Source organism: Patagioenas fasciata, chromosome 8 (genome assembly GCF_037038585.1).
Source record: "Patagioenas fasciata isolate bPatFas1 chromosome 8, bPatFas1.hap1, whole genome shotgun sequence".
In the NCBI taxonomy this organism is placed as follows: domain Eukaryota; kingdom Metazoa; phylum Chordata; class Aves; order Columbiformes; family Columbidae; genus Patagioenas; species Patagioenas fasciata.
Window position 1 is genome coordinate 28,651,519 of NC_092527.1, and position 24,030 is coordinate 28,675,548.

A 24,030-nucleotide genomic window follows, 5' to 3' on the forward strand; every position below is an offset into this window, starting at 1 on the left:
TGCCTGCATAATGAAGCAGCAGACTGGACTACTGCAAACACTAAAGCCTTGATGTGATTTGCTGGGATCCTGTAGGCACATCTAAGGGAGCTTTGCTCCTTTTTTGTGTCAGCCTTCTGAACCCGAGCTGGGTCTCAGAAAACCATAGCTTTCCCTGTGCTCTGTCCTGTCTGGAGGAATGTGGGCATCTGTAGATGAATGTGCTGTGGGTGAATGCAACAGTATCTGGGGACTGGTTATCCTTGAGGAAGGAGGTGTGTGAACCCTACTTGGCCATGAGTTTGGGTGTCCTGGATGGGTAAAGGAGAGGTTTTGTATTACAAACTGGGAGTGCTTCTAAGGTAAAACACTCAGCATGGTGCTTTGTTAGAACTTAATAGGTAATTTCCACTGCCAAGAAGCTGCTCTTCCCTTGTGATCCACAAAAATTGGAAGATGTTTGCTGGAGCCCCTGCCTGAGCAGGGAGGGATTGGAACCCACCAGCTCCTCACCTTCTTGAAGGGAAACCTCCATTCCCAGTGGATGTGAGACAGCAGCTCAGGGTGCAAAGTACTTTAAAAGCATGGCTTTGCTGCAGGATCACATTCTCACAAGGATCTTTCCAGCACAGCTCTGTGTCACAGTTTCTGATCTGTGCCTGTCCTCTGCCATTCGTGCCTGCTTGCTGCCAGCTCCTTTGTAGCTACTGTGATGCTACACCTTCTCCTCGTGTGGAGTTGATGTCTAAGTGCCCCAAGCAATTATCTACTGCTCTAAAAAGGTGTCATGGTTGGAACAATCTTCTGTCAGCTCAAAACTGTAGATCCCAAAGACTGTTATCCCGGGATAATGATTCTGGGGTGACCTCTGGTTTATTTGTAACACTGAGCTGTTGCTGAAAACACGGTATTTTGCCTCAGGGCTTGCTAAATCTTGCTGCTGTGTTCGGGCTCTGCATGTGAGGAGAGCTTTAGGTAAAGGATTAGGCATTAGATAGAAGACTAGAGAGAAAGAGAACTGGCAGAGCTTGGGAGTGGAGGAGGTCTGGTTTTTCTCAGGTCCTGGTGTGTTACAGGTCCTTTAATGAAATTGGAAGGGATGGAGATATTAAATGTCTTTGGCAGTGTCCCTAGGGAGAGGCTGTGAAGGAACTGGAGTAACTGTGGGGTGGGAGGAGAGGTTCTTTATTGCACTGGGACTTGGGCAAGGCCCAGAGTAGGAATGAGCATGTCAACTGAGGAGGTGAACAAGTATTCCTGGTGCAGGTGCCCCGTGACAGGCTGCTGCTGCCAGTCCTGTCTCTTGTCTGTAGCCCATGTTTGGGTCCTGCACTCTTGTAACTGCTTTTTGATTCTTCCTGGCTGGAGCAGAGCTACAATGGTGCCAGCACAGGTAGGTAGAAGGATGCACCCTCCTGCCTCAGATGCGTATCTCCTGTGACAAGGAGATATGCTGGGAGCCCGCAACCTCCTCACTTAAAAGTAGCATTTGTTTGGGCATGAGCTGTTCAAATACAAACTGGGATGGAAGGAGATGCAGTAATCTAAGCACAGGGATAGCTGGTGCAAAGTGGAGACGGTAGCTGGTTGCAGTGTGGCTTGCTAAAGCCGCACTGCTGGGGTTATCCCTCTGCCCAGGGTGCTGTCTGTGCAGGGAAGTTTGTGATGGGCCATGTCTGTGCCCTCATGGAAGGGGTGTGCTACTGCTACTTCTGAGCTGGTCACTGGTCCCTGTCACCACTTTCCCCTCTGTGCCATGCAAATGAAGGCAGCTGCATTTGGTTCTGGCATTCTGCAGAGCTGCCTGTGTTGTGCATGTCACGTTGTGCATGGCTGGCGGTAAGGAAGCAGCTGGGTGTCTTCCTCTTCACCCTATTTCATAGGCTGTGCCCATCCAGGTCTAAGTATTGATGCTGTTTGCAGAGATACCACAGTTACCAGAGCATCCCTCTAACTGCATGGAGGACCTTGCACAACAACACAGGAGGGAGTTGCTTCCAAGCGTGTCCCATGCAGGTAAGGGGTGCGAGGAGGGGCCTTCTTGTTTTCCAAATGTTACTGCCTTCAGTGTTGGTGGCAGACAGAGAGAATTCCCAAGGGGAACTACCCAGCTTTCATGTTTTTTCTGTGCATGGAGGATGGGGAGAGGGCTGCTGGCTGCGGATGTGGTGCACCTCCTTTATGCACTCTAGCTTCCCACAACTCACAGGAGGATTATAAATGTCTACGTACATCAGATCAGGCAGTAAAGAGACTGACTGCCCTGCCATCTCCCTGGGCCTAAAAAGATTCCTCCAAACAGCTCTGTTAACAACAGGAGTAATTTTTTATTAGAAAAGGCAAAATAAATACCATGAAGCTGTGCCAGGGAGTTGCCCCGCACCTCAGCATCTTAGTAGCCACTGCCTACTGGGTCTTACAGTCGCCATCCCCACTGTTTGCTGCCTTTATCTTCTTCAGCTCCTTCTGCAGCTGCTCTTCTGCAGCCAAGATCTCCTTTGGCTTCTGGTACTGTAGGACAGAAAGAAATGCCCTTAGCACTCCTGTGCAGCCTCTGCTCCAAGCAGACCGACTGGGGCCAGGAGCTACCATCACAGCTGGGGCCCTCCTGCCCAGGGAGGCCTTTCTGTTACCAGCTGCCTCCAAAGCCCGTTTGGAGAGGTAGTGCCATCAAGTTAGGGATGTTTGCCAAGATCTGGAGAGCCTTTTACAGAGCAAGTAAAACTTTCTGGTTGGATGTGGAGTCCTGGCCCCCAACAACCCCTCTGGAATATCCTGGCAAGCAGTGTTGTGCAGGTCCCTGGTGTGTCCACTGACTGTATGCTCACACGTGCTTTATATATATGTAAAATATGCATTTTAGAAAGGCAGACAGAGAAGTAAGAGTTGCAGTTCCTCTGTCCTCCCCTCAGAGCCCACTTGCCCAGCTGCAGTTCAGCGGTGGATGCAGGTGCTTTTTGGCCAGGGTTTGGCCGGTAGCAAAACGGAAGCTCAGAAGGACTCAAGATGTTCCTCTTGGCCTATTTCCTCTGCACGTGTACCCCCAGCTCTGCTGCGAGGTTTCCCTTGGAGGTGATGTTCTCTGGGCAGCTAACTTCTACATTTAAGATGATGAGCACCTGCTGCTCAAAAGCATCTGTCTGCCTCTGTTCCTTGCAACAAGTGCCCATTTTGCTCATCTTTCACTTCCACTGTGTGTGTGGAAGTGTCCCCTCTCCATGTGTCCTCTTGATACAAAGCAGCAGGTGATGATATTTTTTTATGACTGCAAGACACCTCTAAGTGCAGCAGGTTCTCTGACTCTTAACGCTTATGTTTTGAAGCAAGAGAGAATTGCTGTTACTGAGAGCAGAGGCTTGCTCAGGCCTGATGGAGGGGATATGTGGAAAACAGGGCATGACAGACCTTGCACCTGCAAGTCACCTTGAGTAGCAAGCAGGGCCCCCTTCTGCAGTCTGGGCTGTCCTGGCTAGTGTCAGCATGCCCCGTGTAATCTGAAACTCCCCCTGACTGCGTGACAGAGAAGGGGGCTCATCAGTGACCCTCAGCAGATCTCCCTGCTCTGCCTCATTTCCTCACATGTAAGAATCTTCTTTGTGGAGATAAACAGAAGGGCAAAGTGTGCTGTTCCATGTGGTAAAACCTCACCGTGATGATCAGGGTGTTGTTGGCATGAGTGAAGCTCAGTGCAGCTGCATCCAAGGGGAGCTGGTATCGGTCCAGGTCAGGAATAGAGAACTTCTTGTAGTACCTTCAAATGACAGAGGAGACAGAAGTAAGGAGGGTGAGTTCCTAGTCCTCTGCTACTGGTGCTGAGTCATGCTGCGCTGCTCTGCAAGGCATAGATGAAGACAATAGACCTCTCAGGGTTGGCAGGAGGATGCTGTGCCATGCTGTGTGCCTGCTGGCACCCCCAGACTCGCGGGAGCCCCAGAAACAAACCTCCAAAATGGAAACTGTTTCTGGCAAAGTTCTGAAGGGCTTTGGCATATGAGAGCAGGCTTGGTCCCTCCAGCTTGCCCTTGAGCAGTGCCAGATATGGCTAGGGACAGAGCATTCAGCCCTACTGAGAAGGGTCCCTTCATCCCTGCTCATCACCTCTTATTCCCTCTAAGTACCAACTCCTGTTAGCTCTTGTCAAAACAGCTGTCAAAGCCCTTCTGCCCTGTGACTGACTTTCCTAAGTGATGCACCATTTTGTGTTGCAGTCCTTCCTAAATCTACCTTGGCCTTTGCTCAGTATGAAGGAAAGGGGATATGTCTTAGAACTGGAGGGGGGTTATAAGCTGTCTAGGCAGCTATGAGATTTCCTAAGACTTTGGGACCAGAACCTTGTAGACCTGTGTCTGTGTTTGAGACCTTTCTTGCTTGGCATGGCTTGCTCTGCATCTGCTGCTTCTTTCTGGGGCAGCTGATGGTCCTCTGCCCATGTAGAAGCATCGCTGGGTTCTTAAGTTCCTTCCATCACTCTCCTGGGCAATGCTGCTCAAGAACTGACCTGTCACTGGTGCTGAGGTGTCCAGGGCAGAGCGAGAACAGGCAGCAGCTGCTGTCATGCCATAAGGGGTTCTCCATTCAGCTGGCTGTGTGTGAGGTTTGGCCTCTCTAGCTACCTCTGCCCAAGTTGCAGTTTATTTTCCAAGTCATGGTGAAAATAGCTACAAAGGGCAAATGGCTCTCCTGGTGCAGTGGGAGGAATGTACGCAGCTTGTTACCGCAGGGCTCAAACCGTTCTGTGTTGTCACTGCTGTCGGTATTTGGAAAAGGTGGCAGACGTGGATAATAAGGGAGATGTCAAAGGTTAAACAGCAGAGATTAGATGAACACAAAGACATGTTAAGGAAGTGTTAACTTCTTACCGATTAGACAAAAAAAAAAAAAGCAGTACACAGAAAAAAACACTGTTTCAAAGGGCCTTGGGAGTCATCAATGAAACAGCAGCATTCTGCTGCCCCAGGACTAAGGAAAAGGGGAGAAGAATGGCTTTGGCTGGCCTCAAACTAAAATCTGTGACAAGATCAAAGGAAACCAGATCTGCCTGGCCACCCCCTCCTCCTCCTAACGTTACCACTGCCTCTCGCTACAATAATTGAATCAGGTTTGGTGTTTGGGGAGGTGGCTTTCTGGGTTTGTTTTTAGAGTTTAGTTTAATGGATTTATTTTGCAGCAAGAGGTTTTAAGCAAATCCCACTTAAGCAGCCCTTGCTATGGCCAGAGGGAATGTGAGTGACTGTTGGAAGTGAAGAGCTCCTGTCTGGGCTGGGGAGGTAGCTGATGGGTAGTGGGTTATCCCTGCTGAAGCAGGCACATTCTCTGCCCTCGCCTCTCACCCCATGGCCAAGGGCAGTACTGCACTCTGAGTCTGGCTTCTGTCCCAAGATCCACAGTGCATATGTGAAGTCATCTCAATTATTTTCCTACTGGAAACCCACTTTCTGTCAGCCTGTAGGGAAGACTGCTACTGGTATGCTGAGAATTTAGAGCTGAGCTACTCAGTAGTGACTTGGCAGCCCATCCCGTTGCTTGTGCCTCTAGCTGGAGGTCAGCGCTGCTGTGCTCCTCAGAAGCAGCGTGGCTGACATCCAAGGGCTGGAGAGGCTCTGCAGCTTCTTTTCTCTCCCGTAGCGATGCACGCTCTCTCTGTGGACTCCATGCCTTTGTTGCTATCTTGGAATGAGTTGCTGAGTGGTGCCTTGCCTGGCTGAGACCCAGAAGAAATGATATAAGGTATTCTGGAGCCTGTACTAAGTGTTTTGGTGCTGGAGTCTGTCCCTGCACCCTACTGACAGCAAAGTTGGTTTTGTCACAGTGAGGAAACTTTGACCTTTAATTCCAAAAGTCCTTAACTTTCATATGCAGGCCATGAGCTGCTGTCAGGTCCTTCAGCTCTCTGACACTCACCTACAAGTGTGTAGGTGTCGACTGCTTGCAGGGAACTCTACTGTTTTCCTGAGAGTGGTACAAAAAAGCCTTAAGTCAGGTAGGGCATGGGTAAAGCCTCAGTGATACATTATAACCTTACAGCACCTACACAGGCAAGGAAGTTCCCACATACACACTACTATCAGCAGGACTGGGAGCAGATAAGCCTGTCTGTGATTGATCGTATGTGGCTGGACTTGGGCTCACATACTCCCTTTCCTAGCTCCATGTGTATCCACGTGTGGCTGATGGGAGTCTCATTCATCTTTGCTACATAGGTCTCCCTACTCAAGTACCACTCCTCCTGCGAAGCCCTCTGCATGCATTCAGGCCAGCATCTTTCTGCATTAGAGCTGTAATAGCTTGCTGTTTTCATGGGGTAGACTCCCCCTTCCTCCTGTCTAGCCTCCTCCTGCTTTTGAGCATCCAGGTGTGCTCATGTGCAGAGACCAAACATCCCCTTGCCACTGCCTCTGATGTGGCAAATAAACTCTTGCCCGAAGACTTGCTGTTCTGATCTGAAAGGCGTTCAGCCGCCAAAGTGGAGCAGTTCTTTGCCAACAGCACCACCTACAGCCAGCTACAAAAAGCATCTTAAGGAGGGTGGGAGGCAGATTGGGAAACACCACGGCTGATTTTACCCGTGAATCTCATCCATCTCTGTTCTGCAACAATGCTGGGAGGGAAGGCAAGCAGAGAGCAGCCTGCCCAGTTTTCCATACTGGTGTATTAACCCTGTGTGTAAATAGCTTTCACTTATCCTCCAATATTCTCCCTTGTTCTCCCAGTACTTGCTCCTTGCCATCTCTTCCTATACTATTGCTCATCCTGGCTTATTTCACTGAGGTTATAAATGCTTTGGGGCACAGCATATGTCTCATTCCATGAGAGATGCCATGTGCTGACACTGTTTAAGATGATGCTTAAAAGCCTTTTCCCGCCCCCCCCGCCCCCGATTTCTTTTGGCAGAATATTGTGGTGCTTCCTTTCCAGATTCAGTCTGCCTCTTTTTTCTTGCTACCTCCAGATCATGTCACTGGCACTGTGACTACACAACAGGTTTACACAGGGAGATCTGTGTGCCTGGATGCCCATGACTTTGCTGCACCTGTTGGATCCTGCAGCTCTGTGCATTCTGAGGCTGATCAAAGCATCGTGTCAGAAGCAGCAGAGGGATCTTCTAGCTTCAAAAGGTCTGTAAGGCTCTTTATTGCTCTGAGGGAGCAACATTTGACAGGGAAAGAACAGAGCAAACACCATGGTACTGGAACTGTGAGATAAGTTAGCAAAGGTCAGCACAGAGCTTGATGGGCTCTACTGTAAGCATGTCTGGAACAGCTGGCAGTGAAAGTTGGACAGCAGGAGACACACAGCTGTGAGCTGGGGCTCCTCAGCCCTTGCACACTGGGGACAGAAGTCAAGAGAGGACAACCCCCCTGCGCCATCACTAGCCTGTCCCCTGTACCAGCCCACCCCAAGGGACTGTCAGCACTTGCAGTGCTGTCCTTACTGACTTCTTGTTGGTGGTTTGGATCACACAGCAGCGCTGCTCCTTCTCCACGGAGACGCTGTACACTTCCTTGGGGTAGGGCAGGTTACGGATCCGCCACTGGAAGCTGCTCAGGGTATCCTTCCTCATGAAGACAGGCTACAACAAATAAGTACTTTTAGCAAAGCCCCTCCAGCTCTCTCCTATCCTCCCTGTCCCCTTCCTCCTGTACTACCTTGGGAGGCTCCATGTGGGCATAGCTCTTCTTTCACCCTGGAGCATTAGGAAGTACCTCAGCGTAACTTTTCTAGAGCTTGCACTACTCTGTTTACCCAGGGCACTGCCTGCTCTGCTTGTAGGAGTCTGAAAGTGTTCACCAAGGGAGCCTTGCAGTACAGGGTTACAGGGAGACTGTGCCAAGTAGGCAACCACATAGTGAGCTCTGCCTGCCCTAGGGACCTGCCGGATTCAGTCCTGGCTCTGCCCCAGATTGCTGTGCAGGGCTGAGCTTGTGTTTCACGCTACGTTAAGGAGCAGCCTGCTATTTACTGCCTGTGTCGCCCTTGCGTTGTCATTGCTTCTGCTTTCCATCCACTGAGTTGTCCTGGTGCTGCCCTTCCTTTCAGCCTACTTTTTTGGAAGCCAGAACAGTAGTTAGCCAACATGCAGTACAGTTTCTCTACTTAAGGAAACTACAAATCTGTTGAAGACCTCAAAAGAACCTCAGCTGTGCCTTCTTTCTATCCAGCCCTGCACCTTTGGGATGATTTGTAGCAGAGTACTGGGCAAGTTAACTTTGGCTCTTGGGGCTGTGAGTAATCTGCGGTCTACTAACTACTGCTGTAAGCACAAGAGTAGGTAGTTTTAGGTGTAGTGGTGCCAGCAGACCCTTACATACATTGGAGCTGCTTTCCTTTATGAGCTCTGATTCCAGTGCTCCCAGGAGTGGGGAGGTTGGCTCTCCCACTTCAACCTGCCATTTGCCTGTGCCCCCAAGGGTGTTCTTCTCTCGCCATTTTCTACCTGTGGAAGGTAGAAAAAGGATTTTCATTATTCTGCTCCATAAGAAGAATTCCAGCAAATGACTGCCAAAGCTGCCCAGCACACTGAGATGATATAGAAATACACATCTTAATACCAGTTACTTCCACTTTGGCATGAGTTGATCAGTTAACTGGCCTATTCCTGAAGTCAGAAATACTATAGTAATACTCTTTTTTGTTACTTGGTGCTGAAGCCATGGTAGGATTGCAACATGTGCCCTGCCACAGCTGATGTGGTTTTGTACAAGAGCTATAACTGACAGCTTGCTTGTTTGTGGTTGCAGAAGCCACCAAAAGGCATATTTCACCCCAGTACGTGCTACAGACTTGATGCCTGGCTCCAAGATGGCAATCCCATTTCATCTGTCCCGATGAGCTGTCTGGGGGAGATCCTGGGCTAAAGCAAGATCTGCTACAGCAGCCCTGGGCCCCAACTGAACCATACTTATGCCCCTAAAAAATTCAGCTACAGGCATACTTGGTGGCAATCTGTCCCTGACCAAGTGGTCCCCTCAACACCCCTGTCCTGAAAGGGCAGACCCGCTGCCATGGATGCTGCAGTTCTGCTCTGACCCACGTCTGCTGGGGGCCAACTGGGAGCTCCACTTACTCACTAACTGACCGGTCTTCACATCGTACTCTTCAGCCATCTCCTTCCCATCTTCAAACAGGTAGTGGACCTTCCGCTTACCTAGAGGCAAGGCAGGTGCTGAGGATAAATAGGAATACACCTATCCTTGGGCGTATGGCCCTGTCCTGCTGTCTGAGGCCCTGTCCCCTTGTCTGGGTCCCTGGGCTGAGGCCCTGTCCCGGGTGCAGGGCCGTCCCTGGGAGTGCTCCGTCCCCCCGCCCGCTGCAAGGTCACCCCAAAACACGTCGCAGGGAGAAAGGAAGGAGGGGGCTATCCCGTCTGGCCGCCGCGGTTACCGTCCTGCACCAGCGCTGTCTTGCTGGCGGCCTGCAGCCTCTCCAGCCAGCTTGGTACCGCCATGGCGGCCGGGCCCCGTCGCCACGGCAACGCCCACACTTCCGGTCCTCACCCGGAAGCACTGTTCAACGCCCCGGCCCGTAGGTGAGAGCGACCCCGGGGCCCGTGTCTCCCCGCCTCGTCCGCGGCCTTGGGGAAACCCCCGCGCCCCGACCGGTTTGCGGGGGAGGGGCTCTTCCCCTCCTCGGGGCAGGGGTCGCGGGGGTTCCGGCTGCTCCCCCGCCGGTGCGGGGGATCTCGGCCCTCTCGCCGCGGCCTCCTCTGGCTGGGGCGCGGGGTGGTCCCGTCTTGCCCGCGGCTCTCCCGCGCTCGGGAGGTTTCGGGGGAGTTGTTTCTGTCCTGGGGTCTGCCGGGCTGGGGTGTTGGAGCCGTCACAGCCTGGGGGTGCTGGCGAGGGCAGCGTGGTGCCTGGCGCGCATATTTGGCCTTAGATATCGGAACTAAAACACTACCTGGAAAGACACTCCTCTGAGTCCTAAAGAGGCCTTGGGCACCTAGTAGCTTAGAGGGGGTTGGTGTTGGGTTTTTATTTGTCTTTCGTTTTGTTATTTGGGTGTGGTGGGTTTTTTTGTGTTTTTGTTTTTTGGGTTTTTTTTTGTTTTTTTGTTTTTGTTGGAACGACCTGAAAACAGAAACTTTTCAGTGAAGCTGAGTTTTAGCAATGTAGCAAGGTTTCTTCTTCCCTGACGCTGAACTCTTCCTTGGAGAAGCAAGGATTTGAGTCCAGCAGTGGGTTGGTCTTCAATAGGATTGTGTTTAATGCTTGGATGAGGAGGTGACAGGTGACACTGTTTTCAGCTCTTCTAGGCTTAGTGTGGTAGATTTGTGCTGGTTTTCATGTGAGAAACCTCAAAGCAAAACATGAAGTGCTGCAGAGAGAGGAATTCAAGTTGGTATTAGGTTAATGCTGCAGCCGTGTGGGCTGTTGGGCTATGCTGCGATTCGGAGGTTTGTTTGGGCTACAGAAAACCAAACTTCCTGGTTTCCTGGGCTGGTAGTTAAAGCTCCAAAGTTCTCTTTTGCAAGGCTTGTGATGGGAAACATACAGTTGTAACTGTGTTGAACTCATCTAGTTAATCTTTACTGATTTGCTGTTTGCAGCTGAAGCTGGGTTGGGGCTTTTTCCCCTATGGCTGTATGAAATACCCAGTGTCAATCAGCTGCTGTCTCTCTTCTCATTGATGACTTCAGCCCTAGCAGGAGAGGTGTTTCCTTTTGGGAATGTCCTTAAGAAATATTTGAGAAATAAAGTTGCTTCTGTTGGCTGGGTAGGCAGGAGCTCCAAAACGTTAAAGCAGTGGAATGCTTTCTGTTATAAGAAAAGAGCTTGAGTAGTTTCTAAGATTCAAGCAGGGTCTTCTCAAGTGGCTTTTTGGTGGTTTCTAACTTGGATTTTTCTGACGTTGTGGGCTGCAATTCTTGTTTCCAGGTGCCTTCCTCAGGGTGTTTTTGAAAGGCAACAATAATAACAACAAAGGAAACCCCAAACCAACAAAGACAGCAACTAAAATGAGTGAATTTCAGGTTGTTGTGGTTGTTTAACATTGTTCTAAGCAATCTCGCTTTTTCTTACTGGTATTCAGTAACGGCAGCTGAACTTCTCACTAGGCCTATGGAGCCACAAGGGATTGTCAAAGCCTTTCCCAAGAGGAAGAAGGTGAGGGACGACTTGGGGAAAAGTGTCCCTCCAAAGATCTCAAAAGAGGAAGGAACAGAGATACCTGAGGGTAAGCCCTGCATGCCCGTGGCATGGAATACAGTACTGCCACCCCATCTTGTTCGCTGTTCGCTTTCCCCAAAGGCTGTGTTTTCTGTAGAGTCCATGGCCAGCTTGCTTTGCTGTGTCCAGCTGGTACCCCCCAAAGGCTGCCTGTCACTGTTTGTGCCGTCACATCCTACCTGAGATGTGTAGCCTGGTTGGTTTGGGACGCTGTTTCTCTTGTCACTGAGCTTCTGCCCCTGTGTTTTCCTCAGCAGAGTGGCTGAAACCTGTCACTGCTTACGTTTTGCAAGCTGGCATCGGCCAAGCCAGGGCAGAGATCTTCCACAAGCAGATTGTCCAGAACGGCGGTGTCGTACACAACCAGCTCTCCTCAGAGGTGTCACACATCATTGTGGCTGAAGACATGGACTGTAATCGGGCCCTTCGGCTCCTTAAATTAACCAAGCTGCCTCCAGGGTTGCAGCTAGTGAAGGCATCCTGGCTAAGTGCTTGCATCAGAGACCAGAAGCTGTTGAGTACTGCTGGCTATGGTGTCTTTATCCCTTGCAGGTATGCAAATGCCATGCTGTTATTCCTACCTGCAGTGCTTCTATCCTAAACCGAACAGCACTAAAATTTGACCTCTGCTCAAAATTTTGGACTGCAACTCCTTGCAGCTCCTGTGGACATGGCTTAAAGTCACTTTCCTATATAAAGACAGTGAAATTTAGTGACTTTGTGAGCAGTTGCTATTCTGTGGGGTGGCAAAACATGGAATACAGCCCTGAAGTGCTAAGAGGAGTCCTGTAGCTTGCTACAGGTACTAATGGCACCTTTTCCTAATTTGTCAGTGATAACAAGGAGATCTCTTTTAAAAATGCTGAGGATTGAATGCTGTTTCTTAATTATTGCAGATGAAAAGTATAGACAGAATTGACAAATAAGCACAAGAGGAAATAAGGAATGGAGCAGCAGGCAGTCACGGGTTAGGATCAAAATATTTTGGCAAAGTTTTGGAGAAATAATCTAAGAGTGAGGTAAATAGGAGCGGAAGTTGCATGTTAGCAAGGTGGATGGAAATTGGGGAATTTAATCAAAACTAGAGTAATTCAGCTGTGATCTGAGAGAATACAATTCATATGGGTTGTTTGCTCTGTCCCAAAACGTGCAGAAGGATTTCTCAGTCAAAATTCTGGGGGCTCAAAAGTCTTTCTTCTCCTGTACTAAGACATCTGATCCACAGCAGGTACCTGAAGGAGGGAGAACTGCAGAAAGAGCAGCAGCAGCAGGAGGTACTGGGCAGTGAAGAGATCCAGCCCCCAGTGGAGGAGGGAGCAGTGAATCCAAATGCTGAAGCACAGGTCGGGGATTCCTCACAGCAAGGCCTGGGCATCCTTGGACAGCAACAGCTGGCTGAGGTGAGGCTTCCCACACAGGCCCTTCTCCTCATGAACAGATCCTGTGTGCTGCTTTTCCTGACTCAGAGCATTCCTGCAGGGAGACAATACCAGATTTTCTCAGCAAAGGGAAAGCGTTTGGGTGTTTCGGCTTGGTGCTGGCAGACTCAGACTGTGGACATAATTACTGCTTTGCTTTGTCCCTTTTAGATGTTTAAAGTGGAAACAATACCCCTTAAATTCCTGTCCCGATCAGAACATTTCCAGCTGAAGCAGTCCTGATGCTGTGATCAGGCCACGACTCACTCTGGTGATCAAGTTTCCCCTGTGTCCTTCTGAGGAATATTCCCTAGTTGAGAATATCTTCCTTTCAGGAAGCTGTCTCTGATATTTCATCCGATGTTCCTCCCTGAGCCATGCTGACCCGTTTTCCACTTCTTGGCAAGCACCCTGTTCAGACACGTATGTGCAGTGGATCAGGTTGCCACTTGAACGATTGTGGTGGTGTGCTTAAAATATCTGTGTTGGGTTATTAGTGGGTTCTGCTGTGAGTCAGCTTCTCCAGTCTGTTAGCTTTCTTTCCTTTCTCTGTATTTTTGCTCAAGTGTGCTGAATTCTTTTTGGACATTGGCATCATTCAAATCTATCTGTAGCAAAGTCACCTCAGACCTCTTAGAGCAGCAGCTGCCTTTTAATGCTGGCATCTGTTTTCTAACACAGTCCCAAATTTTGCTTCACAAAACCCTCTACTAAGTGCCTAACTGACAGCCTGCTGGGGGCTCCTTTATTTTAAGCTTTCTCTTGAAGATGTGCAGGGAGGGATGTTTTCTCCCCAGGCTTACTGTCCAGTGTGCTGTAGGCAGAGTTGGCTGCTTCTTAACTGTGTCACCTTTGCAGTTACCCCATCTTTGCTGTTTCTTGTAACTGTAGTTTAGTGGCAATCACTACTAACAAATCTCACACTTTACAGGAGAAATGATCTTTTGTATTGTTACGAATCCTGTGGTATCTCCTCTGCTTTCTGCTCACATTTACTTTGGGTGATCAAACAGCTGCTGGAGTCTGAAGCCTTACTGCCTTTTTTACTTTTAAATCCTCTCAAGTAATGATGTTTCCCGTTTGTGTGCAAAAGCAATATTTGTAGACACTTCAGTAAAATCCTTGTCCTAAGCTTTGGACTGTGTGGGTTTGGGGAGGAAAAAAGAACCCATGGGATACGCTTTAATGACAGTATCAACCACTTTCAAGACCCAATTACAGCAGTAAAGCTGAAACCGAAATCTCAACATAGAAGCAGCCTCTATTTAAGCGTGGAATCTTTTGAAACTTGGGTGGATGATTTTTGTCTAGGAGATGATGAGTGTGCCAATGTCTCACACTGAACAGGGGCTGCTCTGGGAGTTCTGCGTTTGGGTGTAAACTCCTGTGAGGAAACCATTGTCCGTCAGACTGTAGTAACTGCTTTGTGGCTGCCCTCTGGCTGGAGTAGTTTCCTGGGAGGCAACCCTTGTAAGTGGTGCCTATTATTCACTGGCTGAACCCTGGGGCTGTTATCCTGGGCTGCCAACTCCTCAAGTGGCCTCAGCTACTGGACTGCAGCTGCTCTCCTGGCTCCTGTGCTGTGGCCCAGACAAACCATGCACATCCCATCTCACCCAGCTCTAGCAGATAAGCTGCTGTAGGATCCTGGGGTGTCTTAGAAGCTAATGGGACTGGCTGGTTTTGCATGTATGGTTGTAAAGAGTCCGTTGACTTTGTTGGCAAAGCGCAGAGACTCAGGGGGTTGTGTGCTGTTTTACCTCTGTGACACTGCTGGCTGAGAGGATGGGGACTGCATGCTCCAGATGCAGGGTTGTTTGTGTTGTGGTTGGATAACAGGCTTCTTAGATGCTTCTAAGGGGCTTACTAACTGATCTGAACACTCTGAGGTTTTGCTGCCCTCAGAGGGAACAGTGTCTTAATGGAGTTGCATTTCAAGGCGAGTGAAACTTCATTAGTCTGTCAAATCTTCAGTCTGACCCACTTTTCAGAGTTATAAAAGATTATAGGGAAACATCCTGCCTTTTTTGCCTAAAGACTTCAGTTCTATATCTTGCAGCAGTTATCTCCAGACCTTCTTAGCCAGCAGAGGTTGTAAGGATATGGCTCTGACTTATGAGTTTCTGCAGAGCATCAGTCTAACAGGATTTGCGTGCCACAGGTGATCTCTGGACTGATCCCAAACAGCTCTGTGCCATCCAGGGTTACTTCACTCTTGGATCTTCATGGACTCCTGTATCTATACACCAGGAGAGAGGGGGACCACAGTGAGCAAAGCAGTCAGCAAAGCCTCTGTGTGGCTTCCCACTTCTATCCCCTTTTGTTCCTTACCTGAAGCCAAGGCTCATTGTTTCTTAAGTCTACACAGAGGCATCTTAATGCTGAGGGTATCAGCAAATGTATACATTGGTTCTTTCTTCTGTCACTGAGGAATGTGGAGTTCTTTGTGTCATTCCTTCCTCCTCCTTTTCTCTTGTAGATAGCCATGGGGAAAATGGGAGGGGGGGGGGGGTGTAATTTACTACCCTGTTAAGATTTTGTGTCTAAAACATGAAAACAGAATTCAGTGCCTATCTCCTGTCATCTGCATCATGGGCTGGAACATGCAGGATCTGAATGCAAGACATGTGTCTATGCAGCCACCAGACCAGTGAAAGGTTTTGCAGCGGGAGCAGGGAGTCAGGATCCGCTGCAGCCAGGGATTTGAGCATTGTCATACCATGCTGCTGGCAGCGACTGCTCACTTAACCAGTGTCTTCCCTCAGTCAGGTCTCAGGGGCTTAGCTGCAGGAGGGGTGTGTGTGTGCTGGGACCACAGGTGAACAGCAATCTGTAATCTCCTGTGCTTTGTGAGAAGTACATGTAGCTTCAAGAGGTGCAGTGTAGCTTGGGGCATGAAGAGCTTTAATGTGCGTGTAACCAACAGCTTCCAGAAATGACAATCTGAGCATTTCACGTGCTGGAGGCTGGTTAGAGCTCTTACTTCCTGCTCTCTGGAGCAGCCTCTGCCAAGGGGACATATGTGAGGCATGCACTTATTCTCACGTGGCTGCTTTCCTACCTTTCTCTAAAGAAAGTCTCTGATGAAGAAGACAGTGAAGGAGAAGATGCTAGTGTCACCCAGGGAGATCTGGAAGCACTGATATCTGGCCGCTACCCTGTGAAATCATCAGAGGAGACCAGTGACAGCTCTTCCACAGTGGCGCAGCCTGCCAGCAAGTGGGTGTGTGCCCATTCCTCCAACAGCAAGAAGGAGAATCACAACCAATGCATCACAGAGAAGCTGGAAGTGCTGGCAAAGGCCTATTCTGTCCAGGGGGACAAATGGAGAACTCTGGGCTACACCAAAGCCATCAATGCACTCAAGAGCTACCACAAACCAGTCACCTCCTTCCAGGTAAAACACCTTGGCAGGGTGGTGGAGCAGGGAGATAGACCCAGCATCCTGTCTCTGTTATGAGCCAGATTCCTTGCTCTTTTTGTACGTGAAACAGGTTATCTTCAGGCCTTGGCAATTCTCTCCTGTGGGAGGGTTTTGATGGAAGTTGTGTAGCAAGTGTAAGTTGTATTTATTGACCAGCTGTGGTGTTTTCAGATGAGCAGAAAAGGCAAGTCTGAGACTATTAGGGCCAGATCTGAGTACCCACTAGATAAATGCCTTCTACAGGCTCAATGCAGGGACATTTTCAACTTCCTCTTAAGCATCAGCCGTTGCTACCATTGGAGATAATATGTAAAACTAACTGGATCTTGGACTGATTGGCTGTGACAGTCCAGCCATTCAGTGTGTTAGTGTTTCATTCCTGTTCTGCGTGCTTGTTGTTTTCCATTTGTCATTGAATTGATGTAGACTGTGTAAGCCTGGCCTGGAGAAGAGAGCAGCAGTCAGAACTAGTCCTGCCACTTATCAATCACTGATCAAATGGCTAACCAGTCTGAGGGGGTAGCAGCTCCTCAGCTTGTCTGTAGCCTTCACTTTTCCAGTAGTGGCTCTGGTTTCTTGCTAGGAAGCCTGTAAAATTCCTGGGATTGGGAAGCGAATGGCAGAGAAGATCCTGGAGATCTTGGAGAGTGGGCATCTGCGCAAGCTGGATCACATCAGCGAAAGCGTGCCTGTACTGGAGCTGTTTTCCAACATCTGGGGAGCAGGGGCCAAGACGGCTCAGATGTGGTACCAGCAGGTAAGTTTAGCATCTTACACGAGAGGTTCTCAGACGAGGGTTTGAAGGCTGCTTCTGAGTGCAGGAGAGTTACTTTCACAAATAGTTTCCCATTGTCAGTATCCATATTTGGGATTTGATTCTGGTTTTATGGGAGGAGCTGTGAGGCTGGGTCCCACTGTGGGTGTGTTTGGGGAGAAGGAAGCACATCCAGCTGAGACTTGAGTTTGGTTGAAGGATGGACAACAGATACATGCCATAGAAGGAGGAGGGAGCACTCTGCCTTGTCCGTTAGCATCGCTGCTTGGAGCTCCTCTCACGCTGTTTACTGCAATGACACTGCTAAGAGTCAGGCTTGAGCCAGGACATCTTGGCCATGAAAGCTCCTGGTCCCATTGCTGGCTTGTTGGCCTGGCTGGCTCCTGTAGCTGTCAGAGGAGCCGTCCACCTTGTCTGGCAGTTGTGAAAATGACGTTAAAGTAATTGTGCCAACATGAGCAATCCAGGCCACTGGGTGGGCTCCTTCTTTAATTTGTTTCCTGAGCACAGAGCTAATGAAGCCTGGTTTCCTGTAGTGTTGGGTTTGTAACTGGATTCTTTGCTGTCTTAAAAATGTGGTTCTGTTGACACGGTAGGCTTTCCCTCATTGGGATATTCTGGATGTTGCTCCTTTGTCTGCATCACTTGTTTTTGTCCAAGCTGTAGGAATGTAGTGCCTTAAGAACTTCTGTCAGGTTTAGTTAAGATTCAAAGTCATTTTCAGGTGGAAATTAGAGGTGTGTGTGGGTAGTGAGATTGCCCAAATCCCTTCTTTTAGGAACCAGGCCCTAAATGATCTCTACATGTGCTCTCAGAAGTTGTGACAAGCCTGAACTTTAGATGGGTTAAATACAACCTCCCCAAATTTTTGTCGAAAGTATTTGAAGAGTAGAGTCTTGGTAGATGTTTGAATGTCATCACGTGATCTGCACTAGGGTTTCCGAACGCTGGATGATATCCGTGCCAAGGCGACTCTCACCAGCCAGCAAGCTGTGGGGCTGAAGCACTACAAGGATTTCCTGGAGCGCATGCCCCGGGAGGAAGCTGCAGAGATAGAACAGACCGTGAGTAGCTTGGACCTGGGCCCTCAGAGCAGACTGAGTACCTGCTGGGACCTGACAGGAGGGTGCATGCTATGGAAATGTCCCTCGCTGTTATAGCTGAGCTCTTCAGCATCTCCTCTGAGCAGGGTCAGTGCTTGGGGGTTGCTTTTTGGGCACAGGCACACAAGGCACCTACTTTGACCTTTAGGAAGGTTCAGTTTGAGTGCCTGGCAAAGAGGAGGGTACTTCAGTTCTATACACCGCTTTGAAAAAGACTGTGTGTGGTGTGGTGGGATGAGCAGGTTTCCAGCTCCTCTTCCCTGCCTCTGATCTCCTCCAAGATGTCTGCTTTCAGCTGAGGCCCCTGAAATGTCTCCCAGGTGCTGCTTCTCCAGAGGAAGCTGTGAGCACCCTCTGAGCTTGGTGTTAGTGGGGAGACTGAGCATGGATATCCTTCCTGGAAGCAAAGGGGATTCATGTTGCAGATGAGTTCTGCTTGCTCTTCTATGCCATAGCATTGCAGAATTATGGGGTACTAAGCCAATGTACCCTAATGTGAGAAGAGAGCTTGGGGTGGGACACTGTCATTGCTACTCCTGTGCTCTCTGGTCGCCATGGAAGCAGCAGCCAGTGTGACCCTGTCACTCGGCCACAGGGCCTGGCCGCAAAGAATACGCTCCTGCCAGGCTCCTGCTGGGGTGTCACTCCCGTGTGCCGGATTAGCCATTTTGGTGGTGAGTGGTCCCTTTCCCAGGCAGGCTGGGTAGAGGAGCTGGCTCTTGGGGGTGGTTCTATTGTTATCTTGATGGGATTACTGCGCTCCCCTCCATACACACACACACACACACACACCTCTGATTCAGGCCCAGGAGAGAGAATGAGGGATTAGTCACTGTCTGTGCTGCCTGTCACAGTGAGATCTGAGGAGCTTTTAGGCTCTTGGGTGGGGCTGCGAGTTTTCTAGAAATCTTCATTTAAAGCCAGAAGGGGACAAGGACACCAGAGGAGGCCTTGCTTCGCATGAGAAAGGCTTGTGTCTTCTTCGAGCACCTCTGGGGCAAAGGTTAATGGGTTTATCTCTTGCTAATGAAGGATGATCCTGAAGAGTGACAAGGGGCTGTGGGCATGGACACTGCCTTCCTGAACCCCAGCCTCTGTGATGGCCTCATCACTGAGAATTGCTGAGCCCCTAATTATTTACTGCCAGCAGGATGATTGGCACAATCAGACCAAGAATACCTTACTCCTCTCCAAGGACCTAGGAGCGTTTCTTAAGCATATAATGAATGAAGGCATCAGAACTAGCACTGTCTGCACAGAACAGGGGCTGGGGTCCAACATGGAGGTGGCTGCATTAGGAGAAGTTCTGATTGTATGTGTCTTGACTGCTGGCAGTAGCATGTTGGCGTCCCTTCAGCCTATAATGCTGGGACATTTGTGTTTTTTCCGGGTCACGAAGCTCAGCTCTTCTGCAAAGGCAGAGCTCCTGGCACGAGTGGACTCCAAGGGACACTTGCAGATTTTCTGCTGTCCTGAGTCCTACGAGAGAGGCTCTCCATGAGTCCATCTCTGCTTCCAAAACAGGATCTCTGACCATCTCCTGTTGAACTGATTCTCTTTGAGGGCAGAGCTGGTGATTTTTGCCCTTCCGGCTCACAGAAAGCTTGAAAAACCTCTCCTGCAGTCCCAGAAGAAATCGAAGGCTCTGAAAGGTTGTGCTGTACTTTGCCTCCTCAGCATTGCTGCATCTTCCTGCTTGTCCCAACCCAGCTCCAGCCCAGCACCCTCAAGAACTGATGACTGCTGGTAGCACTGTGGTAGATCGCTGTAATGTGTGTCAGTGTGCTGGGCATTTGCAGGACTGGGAGGAGGCCACCCTGGCTCCTGTGACCCCCAGCAGCAACCAGCCTCCTTGGTGGGGCAGTGTGGCCTGCCTGCCAAGTGTCTGCTCTGCATGGAAATCCTGGAGATGCAGGACAGGCCACGAGGCAGGCATGATATCCTTTACTGCCTTGGTGGGAAGGGCACAAAGAGACTGGTCTCTGACTCCCCGTCCCTCTTTCTTTTCTTGAAGGTCAGACGAGCTGCACTGGCCCTGCAGCCTGGGCTCGTGTGTGTGGCATGTGGTTCCTACCGTCGGGGGAAGCCCACCTGTGGAGACGTGGACGTGCTGGTCACTCACCCGGATGGGCAGTCTCACCGTGGGGTGTTCAGCAAGCTGCTTGACAGCCTCCACAGGAGCGGTAAGGGCTGGGGACTGGCACATGGTGCTCAAAGCTGTTCTTAGTATGACCAAACTGAGAAGGCAGTGAGGTGAATGGTATTTGTTGGAGGGCAGGTGATTGCTTTTCCCAAGGACAGGACATCTTGCAAGTCCTTAGAGTACTGCCCCCGGTCTTGGCCCTGCTCCAGTGACAGCTCTCCAGCCAGTGTTGAGGAGGAAGTGTTGCTGCAGCTCAACATGGCTTCTGCTGTCTGCACAAGGCTGTCAGGCCTGAGGTGGGGTTGCCCTTGGGGTCCCATAGCACTTCATGAGACACCTCAGCTGCTGGTCTGGTTAGTGGAGAGTTTGGAGTGGGGGTGTCAGTCTCTGCCACTCAGCTCCTCTCTGCCTGTTCCGTCTCCCCAGGCTTCCTTACAGATGACCTGGTGAGTCAGGAGGACAATGGTGATCAGAAGAAGTACCTGGGGGTATGCCGCCTCCCTGGGCCAGCCCAGCGTCACCGCCGGCTTGACATCATTGTGGTGCCTTATAGTGAGTTTGCCTGCGCTCTGCTCTACTTCACTGGCTCGGCTCACTTCAACCGCTCCATGCGTGCCCTGGCCAAGACCAAGGGTATGAGCCTCTCAGAGCATGCCCTCAGCTCGGCTGTGATGCGAGGCCCTGGAGGTGTCAAGGTGGCCTCTGGCCATACAGTGCCCACCCCTACGGAGAGAGATGTCTTCATTCAGCTGGGGCTGCCTTACCGGGAGCCCTCAGAACGGGACTGGTGACAGCCAGGTGTCACCCAGCACTCTAGGGCCACTGCAGTGCTGCGGTTTTGAAGGGCGTTGGTTTCCCCAGAGCTGCTGTGTGGTGGCTGCAAACTGGGGAACTTATCCCAGCAAACTAGGGCTTCTCACAAGCGCAGGGCCCTGCTGCTAGCAGAGCTGTGTGGCATCACACAGCAGAGGCTGTGGGCTGGAGCCATCCTGGAAGTGCTGCCTGATGCCCCACGCAGCCTCTTGTGTCTCTGCTTTTAGGCAGCCCATGGCTACAAAAGGGGCTCGCTGCCCATCAAATGCCCTGGCCCTGCTCTCCCCAAGGAAGCTTCTGAAAGCTGGGCTGCAGAGCCTTGTGATCCAACCCCTCCCAATGCATGGGAAGGGGGAAGTGTGATGTGTCTGTGTCTGAGCAGACATTGCAGAATCTCTGGCCTGAGCTGTGTATGAAGGCAGCCAGGGTCTGGCTTGACCCTGGAGCGGGCCTTCCACCTTCTCACTACTGCTGACTGTTGCTACTGTGGGGATCGTGAAGGGTCCCCCTGTGCTGCTGCTGTGTCCTCCCTCCATCTGAGCTGATCTGTGCCCTCTGGTGGGTGTCACTGCACAGGGCTGGGCTGCCACCAGCTTCCCCTGGGTGAGGCCAGCCTTGAAGGAGGCACAGGGACCTGATGTGCTGTGCTGCTTGCTCTCAGCCCGTTGTGTGCTGAAGATCCTCGGGTGCAGAGCTGTCACCCCCTCAGTGTGGCCCAAGAGCTCCTTTCCTCTCGGTGCAGGAGAGGAACAGACCTCACGGCTCAGGGGAGCTGTGCTCAGGAAAGGCTTGAATGTAATGGCACTGAGTGTAAGCCGGCAGGGCCATGTGCTTGTGCATAGGAGGCAGAGAGAAGCACAATGAGATAGTTCTAATTTGGGCAAAGCAAAGCTTTCCCTTTGTGTGTGTGTAAACCATGGAATCATCTGGTCTTTGATCAGAGAGTTTGTGTGTACTTGAGTGTACATGTACATGTGTGCTGGACCTGTCAGTTCCACGGGAGTGAATTTTATTTCTCAGGAAACCTCAACTATTTTTATATTCTGAAGATGAATGTCTTAAGACTTGCAGTGCTCTGTCTCCGTTATGGGTATTGCAGCAGCTCCTCTTGTGACAGAGGTGCTGCTCTGCAGCATCAGCTGCCAGGAATGCCATGGTGGGCATTTCTGTGACAGGACCCTAGGGTTCCTCTGGGCCTGGCCTGGCTTCCCACTCCTGTGTCTCGTGGGGGACCTGGTCTCTGTCACGTGGTGTGACAGGCTGTGTGTTTGCTGCCAGGGCAGGCGCAAGGGGATTAAACCTGGTGAGTTTGCACAGTTTCCTGGGGCAGCATCAGCTGTGGCTGCTGGGCACTGGTCATGGGGCTGGGGCGTTTGCTTGGTGGGTTGTGACCCCAACAGTGTCATTTGTCAGCCCAGGCTTTCTGCTGAACACCTGTTGGAAATGAATGACTTGTGGCATGTCTTGCTGCTTTTAAATTTGAAGTATAATAAATTCCTTGTCTCTTCCCTCCTTCGCATCTCTGTCTTTTTGCACTCTGACGTGTGACTCTTTCGTCTCTTCCCTCTGGCTGAGCAGGAGCCCCTCCTGTGCTGGTCTGGCTCCCCATTTTCAGAACAGGCAGGGAGAAGGCAGTGGAGACCTTCATGCTGTGGGATCACCACTTCTAGCTCTCAGGGCTGGGAGTTTCTGGCCACCATCCTCCCATAGCAGAACAGACCTGGCTCCATCCTGGCATCCAGGTGGCCACATGGCTGAGCTGGGGCTGGCCATGCCCAGCGAAAGGAGCAATACCTGAGCTCTGAGCCTTGGGCTGAGCTCTTATTCCATGTGTGGAGTCAGGAAGGGATTGCTATCAGCTTTTCCGTATTTTATCAAAAAGTAAGTGTTGAGACTTGGCTGCTGAACTGTCTCCCGTGCCTAGAACACAGCTCAGTCTCCTGAGCATGGAAATGCTTTTGTTTTCTGAGGGGAATCCAAACAACCTGGAAGCCAAGGGAACACATGGAGATGAGCAGCAAGAAACACTGACTCAAAAGGGAGATGCAGAAGCTGGGAAGGACCAGGGGTTGCTGGGGTCAGCAGAGGCTGGGACAGAGCCAGCAGAGGCTGGGACAGAGCCAGCACAGCCTGGGCTGGGTTCTCAGGGCGGGCAAAAAGCGGGTCAGCCCCACACTGGGACCTGGGGTGGTCCAGGGAGAGCACTCCCTCCCCAGCAGAGCTGTGCAGCCCTGGGAGCAGCCACAGGGAGGATTGAGTCCCCATCCTTGAGGTCATCTGGGCTTGGCTGGGCAAGGTCACAGCTGGCCTCATCTGTCCCAAAGGAAAGGTTGGATGGGGGCCCATTCTCTCTGTGGTGCTGCTGGGATGATCCTGGAGGATTTTCCTAGGGCCTTATGAATGGCAGCCCCGGGCACGGGGCTGTTTCTGCCTGGGCTGGGGCAGGGAGTATGGGGATGCTTACCTTTGCCCCTTGATGAACGCATCCAGAGCTCTAGATGCTGGGATGAGCTGTTCCTGGGGGGCTGGCCCTCTCACCAGAGCCATGTGCTGGGGACATCACTGGAGGTGAGGGACATGTGGCATTGCTGGCCCCCAGCTCCTTCCCCTTTGTCAACCACATCTCCAGGGACACAATTCACACCGTGGTGCCAAATGGGTGCTGCAGCAGTTAATCAAAGCCCTGGCCCTGCTGTTTGTGCTGCTTTTACTCAGGGGGAGGTCAGACTTGGGGGTGTGGGGCCAACACTGCTCAGGATCTGGATTGTTCACCCAGCCCCTCGGGAAATGGCAGTGAGAGTGGCCCTACTGCACATGTGTCAAGTCCTTCCAGCACCCTGCTCTGTAAGAGAAGGGGCCTGATGTCTGTCTGCCCCCTCCCACCCCACAAATCCCTGCCCAGGAGCTTTTGAGGGGGCAGAGGGCCCTCCTGTGGCCAGGTGGGCCAAGGATGGGTGGTGGTCATCTCCCCTGGGTACAACTGGCAAATGCGAAGGGGCAGGAGGTGAAGGAGCGTGAACAAGCTCTGCTGGAGCAACTGGAGGTGACGTTTCTGGATGCTGAAGCCCCCCTCTTCATCCTGGTACAAGGTAAGAAACACGAGGAGCTGGACTGCGCCACCCTGTGAGTCAGCCCTGGGCTGGGCTGGGGTTGCTGGGGTCAGCAGAGGCTGGGACAGAGCCAGCACAGCCTGGGCTGGGTTCTCAGGGGGGG

General features: G+C 51.1%; 2 protein-coding genes across 10 annotated transcripts; one reads left to right on the plus strand and one right to left on the minus strand.

Moving 5' to 3' along the window:
• Positions 1-2,286: 2,286 nt before the first annotated feature.
• On the minus strand, positions 2,287-9,470 carry DPCD (deleted in primary ciliary dyskinesia homolog (mouse)). The gene is made up of 6 exons (XM_065843449.2): positions 9,361-9,470; positions 9,044-9,124; positions 8,289-8,413; positions 7,416-7,549; positions 3,628-3,730; positions 2,287-2,490 (listed from the first exon to the last, which is right to left on the minus strand). Exons 1-6 carry the CDS (start codon positions 9,422-9,424, stop codon positions 2,386-2,388), a joined length of 612 nt encoding a protein of 203 aa, XP_065699521.1. The 5' UTR covers positions 9,425-9,470; the 3' UTR covers positions 2,287-2,385.
• POLL (DNA polymerase lambda) lies at positions 9,459-22,325 on the plus strand. Of its 9 annotated transcripts, none has more exons than XM_065843445.2 (9): positions 9,459-9,505; positions 11,005-11,148; positions 11,396-11,693; positions 12,367-12,541; positions 15,633-15,956; positions 16,567-16,740; positions 17,694-17,822; positions 19,876-20,044; positions 20,431-22,325. In XM_065843445.2, the coding sequence occupies exons 2-9, from the start codon at positions 11,034-11,036 to the stop codon at positions 20,793-20,795; spliced, it is 1,749 nt and encodes a 582-aa protein (XP_065699517.1). In that variant the 5' UTR covers positions 9,459-9,505; positions 11,005-11,033; the 3' UTR covers positions 20,796-22,325. The 9 variants fall into 9 exon arrangements, with proteins under 9 accessions (XP_065699517.1, XP_071668182.1, XP_065699519.1 ...); XM_071812081.1 differs by having other exon boundaries at positions 9,485-9,505; positions 11,030-11,148; XM_065843447.2 differs by having other exon boundaries at positions 9,485-9,505; positions 11,030-11,148; positions 12,370-12,541.
• The last annotated feature ends 1,705 nt before the right edge of the window (positions 22,326-24,030 follow it).